Source organism: Diabrotica virgifera, chromosome 6 (genome assembly GCF_917563875.1).
Source record: "Diabrotica virgifera virgifera chromosome 6, PGI_DIABVI_V3a".
Taxonomy (NCBI): Eukaryota; Metazoa; Arthropoda; class Insecta; order Coleoptera; family Chrysomelidae; genus Diabrotica; species Diabrotica virgifera.
In genome coordinates, this window is record NC_065448.1 from 213,838,432 (window position 1) to 213,863,224 (window position 24,793).

Below are 24,793 nucleotides of genomic sequence, written 5' to 3' on the forward strand. Positions count from 1 at the left end.
AAAAAGAATAAGCAAGTGAGTCATAAAAGCATTTGTTGAAAATAAACAAAGAAAAAAAGCGTTACCTTGTCTTAGCCTTGTATCTTCTGCATAATTTTAAATGTACTGAAGTTTATATTGTTTTAATTTTTAAAGTGCCTTGTCAAAAAAGAGTTGGGTAGGGCCTTCTACAAGAATTAGCACCGGGCCCACTAATGAATAAATCCGCCCCTGATTGCAACATTTTTCACATATTAACACTTTGAATGGCGGTTCTTAAAATCACAAATTCACCTAATAGAGACAACCGAACAACTACTACAGTTAGTTAATATAGGCTAGAGGTCCCATCATTTGGGAAGACACTAATTTGCATACATATTATGGAGCATCTAAAATGGTCTAAGAACCGTCTTTAAAGTTGGTGATTGGTTACTGACATTTTGCTACTGAGTATTGAAATTATTTAATGCGAAGGCGTGGCTTAGGAAGAAACTTCAAAATTGGACTTCTATACACGTGCAATAATATGCAAATTAGTGCCTTCCCAAATAATGAGACCTCTATCAGCACGAATGCTTGGTTTATAGTAATATCTAGGTAACCACTTAGTCCAACATAGCATTGCAACTAAGTTCGGCAAATAGAGAAGTTCAGTGAATATACTATACAAAGTAGATTAAGAAATATTGCCTTGATTATTCAAAATACTTCTGTTCCAACCAACAGTCAAACTAATCAGAAATCGTCAGCAAACAGTTGGCCAGTGCGAGAACATGATACAGTCATGAGTGCTATCCCCTCTACTCGCACTGGTAGACTATTTGCTGATAGTTTCTGACTGGTTCCCCTAGTTGGAACAAACCTAGAAAATTTTTAATTTATGTTTGCATCTGTTATGAGCTAAATAATTGATATGGGCCTACCTTTCTAAAACACTCATATTGTGATGTATTAATTGGGTTATCTCTGCCAGAGGTTGTGACAGTTGAGTGATCATTCTTCTAGCTTCGTTGATAGCATTTGTACTCTTTACAAAGTGAGGCCTTAGTGGCTTATTTTTGCTATCTCCTGTTATATATCTAATTAATCTAAAACATAAAAATGATAATAAATATTATGTGTTAACTGACGAACTACCCTTTCAGACGAAGACACGGGTGCCTGACACCGGTGTCCGCCACCGGTGTGCAATTGCGGCAAAGCATTGTTGAGCCACTAAAATCAGCCAGACACTCAAAAGTGGCTCGTCTCTAGTCGTTCATTTAAAACAATGCTTTGCTGCCCGTGGCGGACACCGGTGTCAGACACCATTGTCTTATAGTCTGAAAGGGTACTAAGTGAACGCTGAAGCCAACACTGTAGAGAGAGACGTCGTCAAATATAAAACCTAAAAGATCACGTATGCAGTTACAAAAACCGTAAAGAGGGATAATTTAAAACTGTAAGCTCTAAGCGCTTGTACATATGCGGTCGGCTTATCAGCGGTTGACGCCGCGGTTAGCCGACGTTTGTACCGTACACATGACAGCGTTTGACTGGCGGTCCCATTCCTCTCAAGTTACACAGAGACATGTTAACCGTAGACAAGGCATACTGAGCAAAAAAGCGTAACGCGCGGGCAGTCGATCGGTGGTCTATCTATCTCTTTTTACTAAGCGATACCGCTCATATGACGGACGAAGATGGCTAGATCACTCAAAATGAATATTGACCAATGGCGTCCTTGATATCGGCGTTACACCACCGTTACACCTCGATGCACAGAGCGTCCCTCATCTATAGGTTATTATATCTATGAAGTTACAACTGCCGCTGTTTGACGTTGAGCGGTTCGTGTGTACGATACGTTTAGGTTGCATTTGTTCTTTGGTAACTTGAACCGCGGCGTTTGGGTTTTTCAGGTAAACTGCGACGTCAACGTTGGCAAACCGCCGTCATAATATATGTACGAGCGCTAAATTACCACACAAAGAAATAATTTGTTTTTTCACTGGAACTCATTGAACACTCAGGTTTGTGTGCTTCAAAATAATAATTAATATAGATAACGATATACATACACAAAACAGATGACTGTATAGACATTGAGGAAATTAGAATTGAAAAAAAGCCTCTTAGACGAAGCAATAAAGCACTAAAATCGGCCTTACCTCCGAAAAAAAAGGACAAGACGGATCTTAATAATTCTTTTTGCATTCGATTCGTGAATGCGCCAGGAAACTTTCTGAACTGGAGCCATGATATTATATTGAAAAACTGCATACAAAAAATGCATTCTTAAAGTGCATCTCAAACAGACAATAAAAAAAATTCAGAACTCGTCAATTATTGGCGGAAATGAGTTCAATTTTGTTACTCGGGGGTTTTTGGGGTCGCTGAAAACGAATATGACGTCAAAAGTGATCTCCGGAGTACCTGGTGCCAAGGGTACCTACTGTTTACCTCGTCATTAAAATTCATTAAAAAATTAGTCAAAAATCATTACTCGGGGATTTTTGGGGTCGCTAACGACGAATATGACATCGGAAGCGATCTCCGGAATACTTGGGGCCCAGGGTACCTACTTCTTATGGAGTTTTCGGCAAATTCATTAAAAAATTAGCCAAAAACCATTACTTAGGGGGTTTTTGGATCGCTGACGACGAATATGACATCGGAAGTGATCTACGGAGTACCTGGTACCCAGGGTACCTACTGTTTACCTCGTTTTCTGGAGTTTTCGGCAAATTCAGTAAAAAATTATCAAACATCATTAGTTACCGAGATAAACAGTAAGTACCCTGGGCACCAGGTATACCAGAGATCACTTCCGATGTCATATTCGTCGTCAGAGACCCCAAAAACGCCTGATTAATTAATTTTAACTAATTTTTTTATGAATTTGCCAAATACTCCAGAAAGCGAGGTAAACAGTAGGTACCCTGGGTACCAGGTACTCTGTAGATCACTTCCGATGTCATATTCGTCATCAGCGACCCAAAAACCCCCCGAGTAATAATTTTTGGCTAATTTTTTAATGAATTTGCCGAAAACTCCACAAGAAGTAGGTACCCTGGGCACTAGGTATTCCGGAGATCGCTTCCGATATCATATTCGTCGTTAGCGACCCCAAAAACCCCCGAGTAATTATTTTTGACTAATTTTTTAATAAATTTTTTGCCGAAAACTCCACAAGAGAGCTAAACAGTAGGTACCCTGCGCACCAGGTACTCCGAAAATCACTTCCGATGTCATATTCGTTTTTAGCGACCCCAAAAACCCCCGAGTAACAAAATTAAGGTCATTTCCGCCGAGAATTGACGAGTTCTGAATTTTTTTATTGTCTGTTTGAGATGCACTTTAAGAATGCATTTTTTGTATGCAGTTTTTCAATATTATATCATGGCTCCGGTTCACAAAGTTTCCTGGCGCATTCACGAATCGAGTGCAAAAAGAATTATTAAGATCCGTCTTGTCCTTTTTTTTTTCGGAGGTTCAGTGCTTTATTGCTTTGACTATCTATTTGAAACTGTTGGTGAAACTAAAGTGTATTTCAAACATGCGATGCCCTGTACAAGGATAGGCCCATGCAAAGTAAATGAGAATTTTTTTGACAACGTTGCCGATCTTCACGGCAACGGCCGTGAAAGGTAGTATTAGGCAGGTACTTGTAGAGGATTATCGCTGTTAACTGCAGTGGAATACTGAAGGAGGATTTATTTATGATAAATTACATACTGGACAAAATATGGCAAACTCGCTTGGAATATACAACCACACTGATTGTAACGTTTGAAACGCAGTGTACGTGAAAATTTGATATATAGGAGAAAACTTGAAATAGTCGGTTCGCTAAACTCAGACACAACTGGCTAGTGATTTTAGTAAGTAATTTTGCCAATTTGGTAAAATTGGCAAAAAAGTAATTACTAAATATGTAGAATAATTACTAAATAGTTAGTAATTTTGGCAATTTTGGCAAAATTGGCCAAAAACAAAAAAAAGTAGTGACTACAATCACTAACCAGTTGTGTCCCGAGTTTAGCGAACCGACTATACAGGGTGTAACAAAAATACAGGTCATAAATTAAATCACATATTCTGGGACCAAAAATAGATCGAATGAACCTAACTTACCTTAGTACAAATATGCACATAAAAAAGTTACAGCCCTTTAACGTTACAAAATGAAAATCGATTTTTTCGAATATATCGAAAACTATTGGAGATTTTTTACTGAAAATAGACATGTGGCATTCTTATGGCAGGAACATCTTAAAGAAAAATTATAGTGAAATTTGTGTACCACATAAAGATTTTATGGGGGTTTTGTTCCCTTAAACCCCCCCAAACTTTTGTGTACGTCTCAATTAAATTATTATTGTGGTACCATTAGTTAAATTCAATATTCTTAAAACTTTTTTGCCTCTTAGTATTTTTTCGATAAGGCAGTTTTTACCGAGTTGAGGCTTATTTTTTAATACTTTTACATACAATTTTTATGGGGGTTTTCTTCCTTTAAGCTTCCCAAATGTTTGTGTACGTTCCAATTAAAATATTACTGCGGTACCATTAGTTAAACACAGTGTTTTTAAAACTTTTTTACCTCTTTGTATTTTTTCGAGAAGGCACCTTTTATCGAGATGTGGCTTCTTTTCTAATATGGTTCAAAATATCCCTAAAAATTTAAATTACAAATAAATTTTCATATTATTAGCAAGTCTCCATAATCGTACTTAACCATATACAAATATGTGGTGGATTTGACAAATATTCAAAATATCTCAATAAAAACTGGCTTTACGAAAAAGTACTAAGAGGCAAAAAAGTCTTAAAAACAGTGTGTTTAACTAATGGTACTACAATAATAATTTAATTGGAACGTACACAAAAGTTTGGGGGGGGGGGTTTAAGGGAACAAAATCCCCATAAAATTTTTATGGGGTGTTCAAATTTCACTATATTTTTTTTCATAAGATTAAACTGCCATAAGAATACCATGTCCATTTTCAATAAAACATCTCTAATAGTTTTCGATTTATTGAAAAAAATCTATTTTCATTTTGTAACTTCAAAGGGCTGTAACTTTTTTTATGTGCACATTTGTACTAAGGTAAGTTAGGTTCGATCGAACTATTTTTGGTCCCAGAATATGTGTTTAAATTTATGACCTGTATTTTTGTTACACCCTGTATATGTATGATATTTCTCCTATAGATCACGTCATTATAGCAAGTTATTATAGCAATTTTTTGTAGGTGCACATTGGTTTTTACTTAAAACTTAGCTTATTAAGGGCAGAGGCTCAAGGTAGGTACCGTAATAGACAACAGTGCCCAATATATGAGGCGAAGAAGATAAGTTGTCAAAAGAAGAAGCAAGTCAATTATAAATAAATTAAATTAAGAAGAACATGCGAAAAACAGAGAAAAGATTTTTTTAAAAGTTGTGAAAGAAAATATCAAGAAAATTTAGAAGTAATAGACGATAAAGGAGAAAAAGTAGAAATAACAGACGTACTAACAAAATATAAAGTAAAAAAATAATACGATTAAAAAAAAAACACCAAAATTATATGTCCCCCTCTCATATGGCGGTAGTTATATACAAAAAGAAATTTTATGAGGAAAACTGTTCATCGTCTCTCCTACAGTTAAATAAGTTCGTTCTGTGTGGTAAGACCCCATTTTAACAGTCCCCGTTTCAGCGGTTCTCGATTCCACCGACCCTTTTCAGCAGTCCCCGGTTCAGCGGTACTCATTTCAGCAGTCCCCGTTTCGGCGGTTCTCGATTCCACCGACCCGTTTCAGCAGTCCCCGGTTCAGCGGTACCCATTTCAGCAGTCCCCGTTTCGGCGGTTCTCGATTCCACCGACCCGTTTCAGCAGTCCCCGGTTCAGCGGTACCCATTTCAGCAGTCCCCGTTTCGGCGGTTCTCGATTCCACCGACCCGTTTCAGCAGTCCCCGGTTCAGCGGTACTCATTTCAGCAGTCCCCGTTTCGGCGGTTCTCGATTCCACCGACCCGTTTCAGCAGTCCCCGGTTCAGCGGTACCCATTTCAGCAGTCCCCGTTTCGGCGGTTCTCGATTCAGCGGCGTTTGGTTCTGCAGCATGCCGTTTGAGAGGCATCGTTCAGGAAAATGAGTAAAAACAGGACCCTCTTGGGGACAGTAGTTTTAACAATAAAAAATGAATTTTATAAAATAAACAATAAATTGTCCCAAAATCACCCTATATATAGCTTTGCAATTGCATAAAAAGTAGGGTCATATAGTAAATAATTTGCAAAAATTTTTTTAGATTAATTCATGCAATAGTTTTTGTAAAATTGTAAAAGTTTATCCTAGAGGCTAAATATTTATAACATTCTACATAAACCAATTTACTTAGGATGATTCTGCGGGTACTTATCCTAAGAGGGAGAGCGGGTTTATCAAATCAATTTGTTAGAAGTAAAAAAAATATTTTTTCTACTAGCATGCGGAAAATCATATTTTTCGCACCAAAAAAACAGTGAGTAAAATCCATTTTTTTTATAACCACTACTCAAAAAGAGCTTTTTCTACGCCCCATTTTTAAAGTTAATAATATTACACCGGTTTGTTGCACTTAAAACGGCTGTTTATAGTTAGAGTGACAAAATCTAAAAAGACATTAAAAAAATGCCACAGCGTTACGTCTTCACGGAATTATCATCAGTTATTCCTCATCTACCGTTTAAAACTTTGAAAACCCCGTAGAACATTTTTACGTGAAATCGATGATTTTTTCCCTATTAAATGGAGTATATACCAGATACTTATATATTACCTGTATATTTTCAAACAAGAATAGGTTAAAATAGTATCCTACAATAAAACTAATTACTTATCATTGTCATATTATTATTTTCTTATTGAGACCGCTCTATTGGGCACCGCGTTTATGGACACCGCTGAATCGGGCACCGCTGAATCGGGGCACCGCTGAATCGGGGTACCGCTGAAACGGGGACCGCTGTATTGAGACCGCTCAATCGGAGACCGCGCTTATGGGGACCGCTGAATAGGGGTGAAACCTTCTGTGTATCTATATTATAGTCATAGTCAAACCCCGAAGTTCAGGCGCTCCTAGGTTTGACTAGTCAATCCTCAGGTCTGACTGACGGTCTTAGTCAAACCCCGAAATAAATTCCATTTTCGGCCTTTGACTAGTCAAACCTAGGAAGGAGAAACTGATTTAGTCAGACAAACGCCGAAACCTATTTTCATGAAATCGGGCTTTGACCAGTCAAACTCCGATCAGGTATTAAAATATCATAATTGGTTAGAATGAGTTTACGACGTCATTTTTTAAATTTAATGTTTATTGTTTTTATATTGTCGTAATTAAAATAGTCTTTATTCTTACATGCTGAATCAATATCTTCTTCGGCCTGTGTTCGTCCACTGCTGGACATAGGCCTCTTCCATTTGCTTCCATCGATTTCTACTCTTGGCAATTCTCATCCACTGTTTGCCCGCGACTTGTTTGATATCATCTGACCACCTCTTCTGCGGTCTGCCTACTCCTCGCCTGTTCTCTCTTGGTCTCCAGTTTGTTAGTCTCTGTGTCCATTATTCGGGATTATCTCGGGCAACATGTCCGACCCATTGCCACTTGAGCCTTGCTATACGTTCTACGACATCAGTAATCTTTGTTCTTTCACGAATGTCGATATTTCGAATTTTGTCTCCCAAACTAATCCCTAGCATGTCCCTCTCCATCGCTCTTTGAGTACTGAGCTGCTCTAAGGTTTTCTTTGTAAAGGTCATGGTCTCCAGTCCATATGTAGTTACAGGCAAGATACATTTGTCATAAACTCTACGTTTTAGACACATTGGTATATCTCTATTCTTCAAGATAAAGCTTAACTTGCCGAAAGCTACCCAAGACAATTGTATGCGTCTTTTTATTTCGGCTATTTGGTTTTCTTTGCCGATTTTAATGGTATGTCCAAGATATATATATATATATATATATATATATATATATATATATATATATATATATATATATATATATATATATATATATATATATATATATATATAGTTGTCTACATTTTCAAGACTGACGTTGTCAATAACAAGATTAGTTTGTACATTACTCATTATTTTTGTTTTCTGAAGATTCATTTTGAGACCTATTTTATTTGACTGCTGGTTTAGTTCCTTCATCATTTGCTCCAGTTCCTTGATATCTGTACTGAATAATACTATGTCGTCCGCAAACCTCAAATGACTCAAACGTACACCATCAATGTTTAGACCTTTTTCCTCCCAGTCGAGCTGTTTGAATACATTTTCAAATGCTAAGGTAAAAAGTTTTGGTGAAATAGTATCACCTTGTCTAATACCTTTACCAAGGCGTATTTTTTCGGTCTTTTGGTCTTCATTGATTTTGCTGTGGAATGTGGCCTGTTCATAAATGTTTTTAATGAGTGTAGTGTACCGTGAGTCTATTCGAGCATCCCTTAAGCCGATGCCGCACTGCAGGATGCTAGATGGTGGCTTGGAGGGTGGATTTTAAAGGTCGATGGTGGAGGGTCGCTGCATCCTGGACGCAGTGAAAGAGTGAAATGAAGTCAGAAGTCAGTATCCAACTGACGGCTGAGGAATCGTTTGTTTCATTTGTTACGTTACATTTGGTTTGTTTTTTTTTAGCTTATCGTCATATTAGAGGTAAAACTCACTCACTAAACTTTTCAGAAAGTGGAGAAAAATCGACTTAAAGGCAAAAATTGTTTTTTAAATTCACCTGACTTGAATATTGGATTTTTTTTATGCAACTGCAAAGAATAAATAAAACAGATATTTTAAGCCATGTTTCGTCACATAGTGGGTCTGCTGGGTCCCAAATTGCCCTTCTTTTATACACAGCACTTATTACGCTTTCATCCATAGCGAGGCTACCCGGATGGATTATCAAACACGACTGATATGGGTGGATAGACGCCTGGCGGACCACCGGGTGGGTAGATGGTAGTGGAAGGCCACTGCGGCTACCGTCGTTGTATTATTCGTGGTATAAGTGGCTGGATGGTCGCCAGGCGGGTATCTACCATCCACCATCCTAGCAAACTTCCTGCACTGCGGCATCGGCCTTAGGGCTGACAAAAAGGACCAGGTTTCAATACTATCGAACATTTATCGAATATAAAATTTAGAATTGAACAATATGTTAGATGTTAGACCTTTTACATTTACATAATTTTGAAGGGTTTTTTTTATTGCAGCAGCATTTTATAAAGACTGTCCCTCCACTGATTTCTCTTAGAAAGAGATGAACGTCGGGCACATGTTCCTAAGTAGAAAAATTCTTTTTGCATTGTTTTATTTGATTCCTCGAAAAAAGTGTGTTTATTTTTCAGTGTTTCATCCCTACTCTCTATAAACCGTCAACTGTTTTATCTTGTATGATACCCAAAACATTTCGAACATCTCCTTTAGCTCTGTCAAAGATGGGAATAGGTATGGTTACAGTTTTCCGATTGTAATTGACCGAACATCTTTATTCAGTTACGATGGTCCAGGGGATTTGTCAGTATGGTGATCTTTCGTTTTTTCTCCTACTGAAGTATTTGCTTTCACAGTTGACGATGATATTCCTATTTCATATCTTTGAGCTAAAATAAAATTTATATTTTAAAGTGAACCGTGTTTTACGAAATTTTTTAAGATTCTAGGCAAAGCAAGATCAATGCACGTACACAGTGTAGTGTACTGTATAGTAAAACAATTAATTTAGTCTGCATCTGCAAGTTGATGGTTAAGTTATAAACAAAGCATAATTGCAATGAATAGTAAAGTAAATCAAAAATTTCAGCACTCAAGAGAAAGTTGCCACTTAATAGTATCATCAGTATCATTTTGCTTCTCACCAGACGAACTGATAGCGTTTTCTAACTCTTTTTCTTTCTGAAGAACCTTTTTATTTAGTCTGACAGTGTACAGTATCTACAGTAGGTACAGATCGACGTTTGACCGAGTTTGTCTGTCACATCTAGGATCGCCTAGGCCTAGGCAAAGGCCGAAACAGATTATTTTTTCTTTCGACGTTTGACTGAAAAGTTAGGCAATTCTAGGTTTGATTAAAAACACTTCAGTCAAAGGCCGAAAATGGAATTTATTTCGAGGTTTGACTAAGACCGTTAGTCAGACCCGTGTTGAGCTGCCCCCCCCCCCACTTGCAAAAATCAAAAAACAAATAGCCCTGATTTATGAGCTATTTATGAGCTCTCATATTCCGCAAACTAAAAATTTTGAGCTCGTTCCACTGAGCAGGAATTTGATACTTTAGTGGGGGGAGGGGGCTGAGTCAGCCCCCCCCCCACTACTTAAAAATAGGAATACGGTTTTTGCGGCAGAATTACGAGCTATTTATGAGCTCTTGAAATTATATAGTTTCGATTTTTAAGCTCATCCCCTTCACCCCTAAACAACCCTTTAATTGATTTTACTTAAGAGAAAAATGCTGAGAAAACTTAAAATATGTCGTATTGCGGATATAATTCCTATAGCTTATATACTCTAAGAATAAACTATTAAATCACGTGCATTTCGATTATTGAGCTACAACCCCTTCGCAAGAAAACCACCCTATCTTCCCGGCTTAAGAGAAAGTTGTACTTAAAATGCATTAAACTAATTATTTGGCGACTACATATCATTGAATAATTTATAAGCTTCCAAATTACGCGCATTTAGATCAGTAAATTGCAATTTATTTTGTATAGTGCAGTCACTGAAGGTAAAAATCAACGATTACCTTCAATTTCGGTGAACCTTCATCGATTTTTACGAAAATTGGTCAGTGGTTAGAGGATACGTCAAGAAACAAAGGTGACATGGTACCACCTTGCGCCTTAACCCTAAGGGTGGATACCCCCCTTCTCGGGGGTGAAAATTATTTTATTAAAAATAACTGCACAAATCAATAAAAGAACAAATTAAAAGCAATATTTATTATATAAAGTTAATAAAATAAGTCAATACTTTTTAAGTTATTAAAGATCAAAGATTTTAATTATTTGTGAAAAAAATGCATGTTATGAAGCGGTTTTTCGTAAATCACTGAAAAACTGTAAGTTTTTACAAAAAAGTTAATAGTAGTTTAATTCGTATAGCTTATATTCTAAGAATAAACTCTTAAATCACGTGCCGTTCGATTATAGAGCTACAACCCCTTCACAAGAAAACCATCCCATATTCCCGGCTTAAGAGAGAGTTGTACTTAAAATAATTTAAATTGATTATTTGGCGACTACATATCGTTTAATAATTTATGACCTTGCAAAATATACGCATCTCAATTATTGAATGACCTTCGATTTCGTTAAATCTCCATTCATTTTCACGAATTAACAATAACAACTTGGGGTTTTAACCTGGGGTATATGTCACCACTTCTCGGAGGGGGGGGAATTACTTTGTTAAAAATAACCCCACAAATCGAAAGAGGGACAAATTGTAAGCAAAATTTGTTATATAATGTGATTAAAATAAATCAATACTTTTTGAGTTATTAAAGATCAAATATTTTAATTTTTGTGAAAGAAAATGCATGCTTTAAAGCAATTTTTCATAAATAACTCAAAAACTGTAAGTTTTTACAAAAAAATGTTTATCACTAAAATTGAAGCTAATAAAAAATATAATAAATTGCTTACTTGAAAAACCCTTTAATGATAATTTAAAGGAAGTTATTGGTAATTAAATGTATATTTTTTCTGTGACTGTTCAAATCTAAGGATTCAAGCTTAAATAACGGGAAAGAGATGCATTTTATAACTTAGGTACTAAATACTTGTCAAAGTACTTAGAAATGCCTATCAAAAATGAGCTCCAGAAAAAGTTGATAGCATCAAAATCCGCTCACCAATTTTCGTGAAAATGAATGGAGATTTACCGAAATCGAAAGTCATAGTTGATTTTTACCTTCAGTGACTGCACTATAGAAAGAAAATGGCAATTCAATAATTGAGATGCGTATATTTTGCGAGCTCATAAATTATTAAACGATATCTAGTCGCCAAATAATTAATTTAAATTATTTTAAGTACAACTCTCTCTTAAGCCGGGAATATGGGATGGTTTTCTTGCGAAGGGGTTGTAGCTGAATAATCGAAAGGCGCGTGATTTAAGAGTTTATTCTTAGAATATAAGCTATACGAATAAAACTACTATCAAATTTTTTGTAAAAACTTACAGTTTTTCAGTGGTTTACGAAAAACCGCTTCAAAACATGCATTTTTTTCACGAATAATTAAAATTTTTGATCTTTAATAACTTGAAAAGTATTGACTTATTTTAATAACTTTATATAATAAATTTTGCTTATAATTTGTTCTTTTATAGATTTGTGCAATTATTTTTTATAAAATAATTTTCACCCCGAGAAGGGGCGGTATCCACCCTCAGGGTAAAGGCGCAAGGTGGTACCATGTCACCTTTGTTTCTTGAGGTATCCTTTAACCACTGACCAATTTTCGTGAAAATCGATGAAGGTTCACCGAAATTGAAGGTAATCGTTGATTTTTACTTTCAGTGACTGCACTATACAAAATAAATTGCAATTTACTGATTTAAATGCGCGTAATTTGGAAGCTTATAAATTATTAAATTATATGTAGTCGCCAAATAGTTAATTTAATGCATTTTAAGTACAACTTTCTCTTAAGCCGGGAAGATAGGGTGGTTTTCTTGCGAAGGGGTTGTAGCTCAATAATCGAAATGCACGTGGTTTAATAGTTTATTCTTAGAGTATATACGCTCATTAATACTATATACTATATACTATATACTATATACTATATACTATATACTATATACTATATACTATATACTATATACTATATACTATATACTATATACTATATACTATATATAATAGTATATACTAATAATGAAACTATATAATTTCAAGAGCTCATAAATAGCTCGTAATTCTGCCGCAAAAACCGATTCAATATTCCTATTTTTAAGTAGTGGGGGGGGCTGACTCTGCCTCCCCCCACTAAAGTATTAAATTCCTTCTCAGTGGAACGAGCTCAAAATTTTTAGTTTGCGGAATATGAAAGCTCATAAATAGCTCATAAATCAGGGCTATTTGTTTTTTAATTTTTGCAAGTGGGGGGGGGGGGGGGCAGCTCAACACGGGTGTTAGTCAGACCTGAGGATTGACTAGTCAAACCTAGGAGAGCCAGAACTTCGGGGTTTAACTATAACACCTACATTTAAAATACTTACTTCCAACTCTGTTGAGCAGACTTGTCCCAGCTCTCTTTATTTCTTTCTTCAATATTAGGGTCAAAACGAATGCCCCTCTGAACGGATGAGAGATATTTAAAAGATTCATTATCAAAATAAAAAATATTTCTCTTCATACTAATTTTAGCATAAGGAGGGCGGCTGGCAATTTCATTTATTGCCTTTTCCAATATTCTAATGGATGCTCCAGGCCCATAATCTGATCTAAGAAAAATAAAAAACGTTTTTTAAAATAAAAAACGGGTGTCCCCGAAAATAGTGCGTTCCTTAAAGGCACAGGTAGAAGGCACTATGGAGAGCAAAAAATTCTTATAACATTTTTTTCTAAATTCAACCGTTTGGCCAAAAAACCAAAATACATTTTGGTATGCAAATTGAAATCTGGCAACTACGTGCAATACAAAAATTTAAAGATAGACAGTCATAATTCAAAAATAGTAGGTTTCTTTGTATGTATACTTTTTATGTTGTACAGCTGTATCTGGTATTAAAGTAATAAATCACGTAAATATCAATGAAACTGATATCCACTTCGGCACGCGCTTTTAGTATTTACATTACACCCTGTTTTCGACCTCAATAGAGATGCATCAAGTCAAACTAGTTTGATTTTATTCAACAAACTTGACTTGACTTGAAAATCAAACTTTTTTGTAAAAAAGTTTGACTTGACTTGATTTCAATATCTTTAGGTTTGACTTGAAATCAAACTTCTTCAAACAGTTTGAAGTTTGAATATCATATTGCGCAACGTGTTTATTTCCAATTCTAATTGAGAGCGTACCGACTTATGTTTTGACTTATTTGGATAGGTCTGAATCTGCTACTTCGCAAATTAGTTTGTAGTTCATATTATTAAGAAGTATATGCTTGGCTTGTTTATTACGTTCGTTTTGAAGTGTGTGCTTTGTGAAATAATATCTAACCTGATACTCTAACAAAAATATAATATCTTGTTCCTTCATAAATTTTTGTTAAAGGGGCCGTTCAAGTATTACGAAACGCAATTTTTGAAGCTCTTACAACCTCTTTATCCCATCTGTATATTTTCATTTTTTGTTGTGAAGAAAGGTCCAGCTATTCATTGCAAACACGTGTTACTGTGCTTGATCTGGTTAATACAAATTTTAAGATTTTTTCACTTTAATAATATTGTCCTATTGTAACATGAGCGGAGCGTGAGGAGACAATATAATACAATCCAGGGGTTCTATGTAAAATATAAACGAAAGTTGAATAAATGAAAGTTGAAAAGTTGGGAGATTGTGATTCCGTAGTTTTTTTATTTAAGTTAAAAAACAATGTTACGTAACGCGCGCTGTTCGAACCCCCCCCCCCCCCACGTATAACGCGCCGTAACGTTTTACATGGCCCCCCTCTCCCCAACTTGCGTTACGTAATACTTGAAAGCTTCTAAAGTAGAATTACACTTGGTATGATAAAAAAAACTATACCACGAATTCTTTGTTTTAATCTAGCAACACTCAAATATAAAAAAGTTATATCGATAAAACTTGCCAGCAAGCAATTCTAAGCATGCAGGAATCATTTTCAAAAATTTACCCTATCGCTTCCTGTATCAAGATACTTTTATGTGGCACTCATTGTATTATTAATTTTCTTATCTTAATTGGCAACTAACATGTCAATCTCGACAAAAAAGTATATCTACTAAATAAATTATTTTTCAAACTCTTTCAAACTAGTTTGACAAACAGTTTGAATTTTCAAACCTGTACGATTGACCAGTTTGACTTGACTTGAATTATTTGTCAGAAGGATTGACTCGAGTTTGACTTGAAATTAAGTCAAACTCAAGTCAAGTTCAAACATTCAAGTCAAACTTGTGCAACTCTAGTCCTCAACATCAAACAAAACAAAAATTTGTTTTGTTTGATTTACAACAATGGTATGGTTTAAAATCAACATTTCAAGTACATTTTTGTGATTTTATTTAAACTATAATACGTTTATTTTATTTTTAAATTAAATAAATTTATTATAAAAAAATTGTCAAGGAAAAGTATTGAAAAATAAGCCAATTGCAGGATAACTAATTATCCTGTAAAATTATCCGGAAAGTCCCTTTACAGTAATAATAATTATGTTTCAACCAGGGCTGGCAAAAACCAAGGTTTTTTTCAAAAAACCAAAAAAAACTGGTTTAAACCAGATTTATTTCATACAAATTATTTTTATAAGTGTAAATACTTTAAAAATGAATAAATTGTTTTATGAAATAACAGTAATAAACAATGAAAAAAATGATTAAGACAAATTTTATTTTTATTTACATACACAAAAAATTAATATAACAAAAAGATATCTTCAAACGTAATAATATTCAAAATAACTAAGTTTGAAAATATAAAAATATAATTTAATTACCTTCATTTTCTTCATTTGCGGTAGATGTTTTAAAAATTTCTCAGAGGGTTTAGGGTTTTTTACAATGAAAATTACGATATCGGATGGAGCCGTGTATTCTGTGTTTCTTATACAAAAGTCGACCGTTAACTAAATTAGACTAGTCGACTAATAGACCAGCGCCCATCTGTAAAAATATTAGTACATTTGGACGTTGAGAGGTGACTCAAATTTTTTTGCAGAAATTGCTTGAAAATAACTCAAATAATAAGATTTGAGTTATCCTCCCTCTCAAAAAGGTCCGGAACATTAAAATAAAAATGTATACCATTTTTATTCAGTTGCAATGCGAAGGCAAAACAATCTTACTTTTCAATTAGAATACGGAGTGCAGTCCAGTCCCTTGAATCGCGATTTTCGGCTCTTATTGGAGCCTTCATCGGAAGGAACGTAGGCACTGTAGGACTACTTCGTCGTCCGGAACATTGTTTAAATAATCAAAATGTCAAAAAATTAACGAAAAATTCGATTTTTTTCTTCGTTTTTTGATTATAATTTTAAAAGTGTTAATTTTAGAGAAGAGTTGTACTAACATAAATATTGCGTAATTAAATTTCCTCCAATATAGAATTGGTTAAAATTTTCAAAAATAGTCACCTTTGTGGCAAAATAGTAATAATTGCGAAAAAAACCATACAAAAACAAATATTCGCATTTTACGTTTTTCAACCATTTATGCTAAACTTAAGACCTTCATATTTCACCCAGAAAAACTTTATGATACAGTAAAATAATACTGTAAATTTCATTAAGATCGGTTGAATAGATTTTGCAAAATAAATTTTGTAATCCAGCTTTCGTCAAAAAAATTCATTTTTTCAAAATGTTACAGGACTGATAATAAAGCAGATAGCAAGTTGAAATATTTTTTGCGTATAGGAGTGTACTGTACCTTTCATTTGCAATTTGCAATATTCAAATCGATTAACTACCACGGCGTCAGGAATTTTTTTAAATAAACATTAATTATTGGTGCTACGCGCAGGACAGCGGATAGTTTGCTCTGATTGGGCATTCCAATGACCTTTGATAACGATTGATACTTTTTAATTTTTATTACATTTCAATATAAATAAATAAATTTGTTTATTGCAAAATAAAAACACATACTGTATCCTTTGAAATAACACTTTTTTTAGCAAAAACTTTCATTGTTCATATATTTTAACTTAGAGAATAAAAGTTAATTATTTTTAAACATAATATGCAATTGTTTAAACAATATTTCACAAACAATAATAAAATTAGTTTGATTTTTGTGGAATTAAAATATTAAAATACAACAAAATATAGAGTAAGAAAATAATATATTAGATAAAAATTTGAAGACATTTTTTTGGAAATCAACTTGTTTGAATCGAACACCGCTGTCCTGCGCGTAGCACCAAAAATTAATGTTTATTTAAAAAATTTCCTGACGCCGTGGTAATTAATCGATTTTAATTTTGCAAATTGCAAATAAAAGGTACAGTACACTTCTATAAGCAAAAAAAATTTCAACTTGCTATCTGCTTTATTTTCAGTCCTGAAATATTTAAAAAAATGATTTTTTTTGCGAAAGCTGAATTTCAAAATTTATTTTGCAAAATCTGTTAAACCGATCTTAATGAAATTTACAGTGTTGTTTTAGTATATCATAAAGTTTTTTCTGGGTAAAATATGAAGGTCCTATTTGTAGCATAAATGGTTGAAAAACGTAAAATGCGAATACTTGTTTTTGTATGGTTTTTTCGAAATTATTGGTATTTTGCAACAAGGGTGACTATTTTTTAAATTTTTAACCAATTCTATATTGTGGGAAATTTTTAATCACGCAATTTTTATGTCAGTACAATTTTTTTCAGAAATGAATAGTTTTAAAGTTATAATCAAAAAACCAATAAAAAAATCGAATTTTTCCTTCATATTTTGACATTTTGATTATTTAAACAATGTTCCGGACCATTTTGAGTGGGAGGATAACTCAAATATTATTATTTGAGTTATTTTCAAGCAATTTCTGCAAATAAATTTGAGTCACCTCTCAACGTCCATCTCAAAACAGATGCGCCCTGGACTATAAATAAAAGCAAAATCTAATAATATACTGTCTGTGTTCTATTCACACACAAAATTTCTCAAAAATACGTATTAGTTTTCTCAGGATTCGCAAAAAATGAATGCATATAAATAGCATAGAAGCCTAAATTTTGTACCCATCCCCTTGATAAAATATAGATTATTCTAATACTGGTTTAAAAGTAAACAGCTAAAGTATACTTACCCTCTCGTATGTGTAAAACAAAAGATGATATTATCGCATGCGCTCTTATCCAAGCGTGAAAAAATTTGATTCATACAGTATTGGAAAAAGACTGTGTATCTGGATTCGTTAGGTTTTAAAAGAAAACAAATAGCATGCAGCTCATGTAAATTGGCAATATATCTTAAAATATTTTCGGCATTTATATCGTCCTAAAAAAGATATAATATTTGCATAGCTTTTCTTACATGTCATCATAATATAATATAATGTTTCTAATAATTATTTTCGTGATTCATGGATACCCTTCTCAATTAAATAAAGTAATTAAGTTATGAAAATGGTAATGATCACACTTTTCTAATGATACATGGTAATGTGACATAGAATTAGATACATGAGAATAATACACTTTGGTACATACTTTAGGTACTCACGATTTTTGCTGTAAATTTTAAAGAACCGCTTGGATTTACATGAAATTTGGCATACGTATAGCTAACGTGTCAAATAAAAAAATTGAAGCTGATGTATCCTTTTGCTCTGGGGTTAAGTTTCACCCATTCTCGGGGGTGTAAAAACGTACCTTCAAAAGTTTTTTCACTAAGTCAATACTTTTCGAGTTATTTGCGATTGAATATGTTCATTTTTCAACAAAAAAAACTCGTTTTTAGACGATTTTTCAAATAATTCAAAAAGTATTTTACCGAAAAAAACATTTTTAGCAAAAATATAGCCTGTAAAAAAGTAAAAAAACGGTGTATGCATGAGGTCTCTAGACCTAATAAAAGCAGAGTTATCGCTAATGAAAATAGGTTCATACTCGCCAAATTCCGAATAGAATATTTCAACGTCAAATATCCAAAAAATGAAGCACTTTTTGCGGAAAACTCATTATAACGTTTTAAAGTGTTTAAAGAAAGCTTTATGTCTGTTTAAAAATGTTTCTAGCATTGTTTAACCTTCGGATGACCAAGCGGGGGAAATTGTGACCCCAGCGTATGTTTTCCTTTAATAAATTCAAAAGTATTTTCAATTTTTGACTTATTATTTTTTTATTTGACTTTCATATCTAGATATCCTCATATTTTGAAATAAAAAAATTCCCTATATTTTACGAATAAAAAATATATTCTGAAGTTGATGTTTAGTAAAATACCGTCTATTATGTGTAATTCCAAGTAGTTTTACGCTAATGACGTCGACTTTGCAAAGTAACAAGACACTTACTCAACATACACACTACACATGACACTAATACTTATGTTGTGACTGGCTGAATGACAAAGTCCATGCCATAAAAAAAATTAAAAAATAAAAAAAAAACTTCATTTTTTTGTTAATTGTCATTTTTGACATTTTTGACCTGGGGTCATTTCCCCCCCCTGGTCATCCGTGTAACAAAAAAAGGTTAGTCATCGGAAGGTTAAGCAAGTTGCGCTCAACATAAAGTTGGTCCCTTTTGTGTTGGCAAAAAAATCAGAAAAATCAACCCCTAATTAGCAACTTAAATGAAATTAATCGTTACCGCTTCACAAGTTGCTTTACTTAATTATGTTCTGTTTATATGATTTGTAAATTCCATCGTTTCAAAGTGTTTTTCTACAACCGTGTTAAAAATGCAATTTATCTACTCTGTCATATTATGTATCCGTTTTTAGTTTGTGAAAACTGTCATTATAGATAGCAGTGCGTGAAGGGTTTAATTAAAGTGTGCGTGAAGTAACAATGTATTTTAAATGGGATTTACTTTTTCGCACACTTTCAATGGGTTTTTTGGACACTTTCATATAATCAAATATCCTTAACTTTCGCGTTGTCATGATGATGACAACATGAGCAATGACTTACAACAAAATTTTTGACAGTTTTGTGGTTTGAAAGTAGTTAGGATTTTTAAATGTCAACGTTCTAAAAAGAGTTATAGTTTTTTTATTTTTTTATCGAAGAGTAGATAAAATATTGTATGAAACTGTGCGTGAAGTACTTTTTGCGAACTTACGCGATGTATAGCTCGCTCGCTCCGTTGTCGCTCGTGCTCTAAATATCGCGTGCGTTCGCAAAATGCATACTTCACGAACTGTTTCATAAATAACTATTTTAGCACTCCATAGGAGCGTTAAAAATGCTACTTTAAAGCACTAGCGCTTTAAAAATTTTAAGGCACTGCAGTTAAAAGTGAATTGTCAAATTGTGAAACGTCAAAAATATTAATATTTCATTTATTAACATTAATATTAATAGTACACCTTGCGCAATTTGAAAAAGGTGGTTTAAAAGCTTTTTAAAATTTAATTTAAACTGTATTATTGCATTTTTAACACGTTTGTAGAAAAAAAACTATTAAAATTTGTTAGAATATACAACAATAAAAGTAAGATGTTATTCTATAGTTGTTATGATTTACGTATTGACAGTATAGGTAGTTTTGATGTAATGTCAAGAAAAATATAAAAATGGAATGTCAGTCGAGTTCAAATAAAAGTTTTTGTAGATATTGTCCTGTAATTGAGAATGAATAAATTATAATTGTTGATATATAAGACGTTTGTAGAAAAAATATTGTATGATATACGTGTTAAAAAGTACATTTTTAAGGCACTTATGTGAATTGCAGAATTCATTTCGCTCATTCTGCAAACTTTCACATGCGTGCCTTATATTAAACGTGCACTTTTAACACTTCTATCATAAATAACTATTATTTAAAAAAAAAATGGTTTTTAAGTAAAATGTTTAATTATTAGAAATTATTATTAGAAATATCTTAAAAATTATTAGAAATACCAAATATGAACCTATTTTTCAGATGTTTTGCTGAAGATGGGGAAGGAATGCGAAGTTATAAAAACAATACAAACGAGAAAACTAGAATATCTAGGCCACATAATGAGAGGCGATAAGTACTCCCTGCTAAGGCTCATAATCCAAGGAAAAATCTCGGAAAAGAGAAATGTGAGACGTAGGATTTCCTGGTTGCGAAATTTAAGGGAGTGGTACGGGCACGGGTGCAGTTCAATACAATTGTTCAGAGCTGCAGCCAACAAAGTTAAAATTTCTGTGATGGTAGCCAACCTCCGATAGGAGACGGTACTGCAAGAAGAAGAAGAACATATTTTTCATTGGCTATAACTCTGCTTTTACTAGGTGTAGAGACCTAAACCATTCATTTTTTTCACCATTTTACAGGCTATATTTTTGTTGAGAATGTTGTTTGTTTTTCGACAAAATTTTGAGTTATTTGGGAAAAACCGTCTAGAAACGTGGTTCTTTTGTTGAAAAATGAACATATTCACTCGCAAATATTTTGAAAAGTTAGTCAGTTTATTCATCTCCGGACTTATTTTGGACGTATATTTTTTCACCCTCGAGAAGGGGGTGAAACTCCCCCCAGGCAAAAGCACACATCGGTACAATATCACTTTTTTTCTTTGACTTATTAGCTATGTGTATGCCAAATTTCTTATCAATCCAAACGGTTCTTTAAAATTTAACTTAACAGGCCAATCAAGTTATGTTTTTACTAGACATAACGGAAAAGCCGAGGTTTGACAGTTGAAATGTGTAGTATGAGATATTACAAAAAGACTACCCTTGGGATTCATCAATTTTTTAGTGGAACATTTTTTAAATAAACAATCAAAACGTCAAACTTAATTTTTTGCTCATAACTTAAAAACTAGTTTATTTAGAAATTTGACGTCCACAGGTAACTTTTTCAAAAAAAAGATACATCGAATAATATACGCTAAATGAAAATCGGTTAATAAACAAAAAAGTTATTGCAAAACGGATGACAAAATCACTGTTGTTGAATATTGTTAATAACAATTTTATTGTTTATTAAAATATGTTTAAATACACTAAAATTGAGGGCATTATGGTGTTTAAATAGTGTGCAAAAAATGGTCCAGTGCAAAAAATGGTCCAGTGCAAAAAATTGAATTTGTTTATAAAATTTTTTTTAAAAACGAGCTAATTTCTTAGGTTGGTCCAGTTAATATTGCTGAGTGTATATCAATAATCCGGGGCTCATTTCCTTCGTTAAGATGTATACTAATAGCCTATGAAAAAAAAAAGTAAAAAAATATTACATTTTCGTACACAAAATTATTTGTTAATAAATAGCAGATTTTAAGCTTATAAACAATTACAATAATTTCGTAGAAATTAGATCAAATTAAATGGCAATAAAAATACTGAAAGCTGGTTAAAATACACAAATTTTAAAAAAAATTTTGGGTCCTACGACCCTTGGGGTCTGAGATGGCCCCTTTTTTTTGAAAAAATCACTGTTACGTTAGTTAACAACACTAAGAGCTGAAATTAACCAATCTTTTATAAGAAAAGTCAAAGTTTTTATCAAAGTTTTTAGCAAGAAGAAATGTTAAAAATTGTTTAAACAGGAGTGTTATAAACAAACAGTATTTTGCGTTCCGACTTAAGTTAAAAATAGCGGGCGTAGTCGACTGACTGAATAGTGGACGCGGTTGGCGACCGGCTAGTCGACTGACTGAATAGTGGACGCGGTTGGCGACCGGCAACAACGCCTAAAATTACGTTATACCGACCACAAAAATCAACTTTAAGGTAAATGACAAATTTTCGTCATTCCTTATGTTTTCGGGGTCTCTGAATACGAATATGGAGTTTATTTTTTTCTAGAATTAGTGGAACATGTTCAAAAATCAAATTTTATGCAAAAATGCGAAAAATCACTTTTGATGATTTTTCAATTTTAACTCACTGTATTTTTGGTCGCTGTAAATATTTCCTTTTAAAAATTTTACTGTGTCAACTTTGAAGCATTTAGATAACAATGAGATTTGTCCAAAATTATTAAACACATTAAAAGAGAAGTTGTTAATTTTTAAACATTTTGTCGTCAGATTTCGTTAGTTTCATGTTTACTTAAAAAAGTTGAGTGACAAACTTTTTAGTTTATAATTTTAACTAACACAGAAATAAAATATAATTCATGAATAAGTTTTCCAAAAAAATTTAATTTAAAATATGCAATAGGAAAAATGTCATGTGACTTTATAGACGAGCGGCACACCCCAAAAAAGCTTATTTCTCGAGGTACTGATACTAATTTTGGTCATAATTTATATTTTTGATGGTGCTGAAAACGAAAATTTGGATTGTTTTGAATTTTACGTGGGGGAACATTATCAAAATCGCAATTTTATCCTAAAAATATAAAAAATCACGTTTTTTGAGTTTAACTTGCTACAACTCTGTTCCATTGCAATATTTTTTTCTGAAATTTTTATAGTATATATTTCTCACCTTTCTGAAGACAATGGGACCTGCTTCAATATTTCTGTCTTGCTATAAAGTAAGTTATAAATTGTTTGAAGTAAAAGGTGCAGATTCTTGAATTGCAAAGTTTAATCGCAAAAGTTGAGTGACAAAATTTGAAATTTAGCTGTTTAATTAATTTTATGTTAAAATCTAGAGTACAGAGAACAAAATGTTTTATAGAAAAAAAGTGGTGTAACTTTTAATTTTAAGAAAAAGGTGATTTCATTTTTTTTTTATTTTTAGGGTAAAATTGCGATTTTGACAATGTTTCTCCATCCAAAATTCAAAATAAAACTCATTTTCGTTTTCAGCACCATCAGAAACATAAAGTAAGACCAAAATTAGCCATTCACCATACCGTGGTTGATATCTCGAGAAATAAGCGTTTTTTGGGGGGGGGGGGGAAGTACCACTCGTCTATAAGGTCGCGTAACTTTTTTTCTGTTGCATATTTTGACTTGAAACTTTCCAGAAAACTTCTTCAGGACCTATGTTTTAATGCTGTGTTGATTAAAATTATAAACTAAACAATTTGCCACCCAACTTTTATAAGTAAACATAAAACTAATGAAAAAATTGTTTAAACAATTTTCCGGCAGCGGTAGCTCTTGGTACCCTCTGGATTTGTTATAAGGAACTTTTTTTTTGAGTAAGTTTGTGCAAAAAAATACGAATCGGAATAATTTACCTAACGGGGTCGACGATACAGCCTGTACTACACACGGATTTAAAATAGAGAAGAAAAAATGGCCTATACCTACCAATCGGGTTCTACTGTACCAAGTTTACTATTTTTTTTATCTATGGTACCACATTAAAATAATAACATTTATCTTATTTTCATTGCAAAATTATCCAAAACAAAGCAGCCAATGGGATGTATAAACCTTTTTTGTTAGTGGCCTTTTTATTGTTATTTTTTAAATTTATTTATTTAAAATATAATTTTACTAAATAAATGTGCAACATAATAAATATTCATAAAATTCAAGTTTTTACTAAAATATATAAATATAATATTAAGCTTCAAATCCGGTATACTGTCAATGTTAAAAATGGGCTGCAACGGTCTAGCGCTAGCGAATGGTAGTCCGCGAATTTATTCTCATTCGACTGCGCCCATTATTTTTTTTTACTTTAGTCGGAACGCAAAATACTGTTTGTTTATAACACTCCTGTTTAAACAATTTTTAACATTTCTTCTTGCTAACAACTTTGATAAAAACTTTGACTTTTCTTATAAAAGACTGGTTAATTTCAGCTCTTAGTGTTGTTAATTAACGTAACAGTGATTTGTTCAAAAAAAGAGGCCATCTCAGACCCCAAGGGTCGTAGGACCTAAAATTTTTTTTAAAAGTTGTGTATTTTAACCAGCTTTTAGTATTTTTATTGCCATTTAATTTGATCTAATTTCTACGAAATTATTGTAATTGTTTATAAGCTTAAAATCTGCTATTTATTAACAAATAATTTTGTGTACGAAAATGTAATTTTTTTTTACTTTTTTTTTCTTAGGCTATTAGTATACATCTTAACGAAGGAAGTGAGCCCCGGATTATTGATATAC

General features: G+C 33.1%; 2 protein-coding genes across 2 annotated transcripts in view; both read right to left on the reverse strand.

The window, feature by feature from the left end:
* LOC126887197 (protein abrupt-like) overlaps positions 1-24,793 on the reverse strand; it is a 285,519-nt gene that overhangs the window by 122,567 nt on the left and 138,159 nt on the right. The window lies entirely within an intron of this gene.
* Positions 1-24,793, reverse strand: part of LOC126887195 (uncharacterized) — a 95,602-nt gene that overhangs the window by 34,826 nt on the left and 35,983 nt on the right. The window contains exons 3-5 of the mRNA XM_050654588.1: positions 17,941-18,131; positions 13,230-13,454; positions 906-1,070 (exon numbers count right to left, since the gene is read on the reverse strand). Coding sequence (XP_050510545.1) covers positions 906-1,070; positions 13,230-13,454; positions 17,941-18,131 — 581 coding nt within the window. The remainder of the gene's footprint in view (positions 1-905; positions 1,071-13,229; positions 13,455-17,940; positions 18,132-24,793) is intronic.